The 1,412-nt window shown below is 44.8% G+C and overlaps 1 protein-coding gene across 1 annotated transcript in view; it reads right to left on the reverse strand.

Moving 5' to 3' along the window:
• LOC104507255 (chromosome unknown open reading frame, human C4orf27) overlaps positions 1-1,055 on the reverse strand; it is a gene marked incomplete at its 3' end in the record, with an annotated part of 4,974 nt that extends 3,919 nt beyond the window's left edge. Inside the window, exons 1-2 of the mRNA XM_010148479.1 lie at positions 841-1,055; positions 264-362 (exon numbers count right to left, since the gene is read on the reverse strand). Coding sequence (XP_010146781.1) covers positions 264-362; positions 841-1,055 — 314 coding nt within the window. The remainder of the gene's footprint in view (positions 1-263; positions 363-840) is intronic.
• Between the last annotated feature and the right edge of the window lie 357 nt (positions 1,056-1,412).

Raw genomic sequence — 1,412 nt, forward strand, 5'->3', positions numbered from 1 at the left:
CCCGGTCTATTCCCGCCAAGATGCGTAAAGAATGAGATAATTAACACATCTATTTCACTAGTAAACGGAAAACACCATCAAGCAGCCTAGTAAGGCTCTTGAGAGTACCCTGAACTCTGCTAGCAGGAGCAGAAAATACGTGAGGATTTCTTGAGAAAGACCAACGCGTAGTAAGTTCGCTGCATTATTCCACATCACACCTCCCCATTAATACTTTCTCTTCTACTCTGATTTTTTAAAACACAAGGAAATATGAACCTTACTTGACTGCAGCAAAGACGTTATCGCCAACTTGTGAAATCACGCAGCCCTTCTTGGCTTCGTTCGCACCAACCCACACGGGAAGCTCATCTGGCACATCCCTAGTTATGAAAAAGTACAAAGAGTCAAGCTGTGCCCGTTTCTCCTATTCTGACATAAAACCAACTTGCCTCCTCGCCATGCTACCGTCTCCTTCAGAAACCTAACAAGAAGCACCCTTAGATGTAAAGCTCTGAAAACCTACAAAATCCTTCCAAAGCCAGGCTGTACCAATGCGAAGAGAGCGCACGTTCCCTTCCTCAAGGTTTCACTTGTTTGTCTAAGTATTGTGGCAAAACTTAAAGGATTAATAAGTGCAGGTGCTCTGGAGGCCTGGGGAAGGTGGTTTAATAAAGTATTTCAATCTAGTCTTCAACTCCGACACACTTGGATCATTTTAAATAGGAGATATCAGCCCATGCTATTACAGGAGTGTCTGGTGATAGCACGCAGTTCTCAACTCCTGTCTCATGGAAATCAGAGGAGAAAAAAAGCTACACCTAATGATACTCCAGCAAGACCACGTAGTAAATAAAATACCTGAAGTATCCCATGTGATACTGCGTTTTGCTATCCCCAACCAGTATAGTCTGGAACTCTGGGGGATCATAGAAGAATCTCCAATGAAGATTGAAGTCCAGATCTGCTGATTTTGCTTTTTTGTGTTTTCCAGCGAGGATATCATACGGTCCAACCAACCTAAGTCCAACACTTGGCACAAGTGCATCTGAAAAGCAAAGCATGAACTGGTTCATGGTGGGTGCCTATCTAAACTAACACGTTCCCGTGTCACTCAGGTATCAAAAGCTTCCATAAAGCCAAACAAATACTGTCTAGCAGGCAAGGAAAGCAGAGACATTCTTTCATTCAGATGGCTTCCATGCAAGGATTAGGTGATTAAACTTCTCCTAAGAGGTAGTGGTCAACGGCTCCATGTCTTGATGGAGACCGGTGATGAGTGGTGTCCCTCTGGGCTCTGTACTGGGACCAGCACTGTTTAGCATCTTCATCAACAACACAGACAGCGGGACTGAGCACACCCTCAGCAAGTCTGCAGACAACACCAAGCTGAGTGATGTGGTTTGACACGCCTGAGGGATGGGATATCACCC

This window comes from Eurypyga helias, unplaced genomic scaffold (assembly GCF_000690775.1).
Source record: "Eurypyga helias isolate BGI_N326 unplaced genomic scaffold, ASM69077v1 scaffold10263, whole genome shotgun sequence".
NCBI lineage: Eukaryota > Metazoa > Chordata > Aves > Eurypygiformes > Eurypygidae > Eurypyga > Eurypyga helias.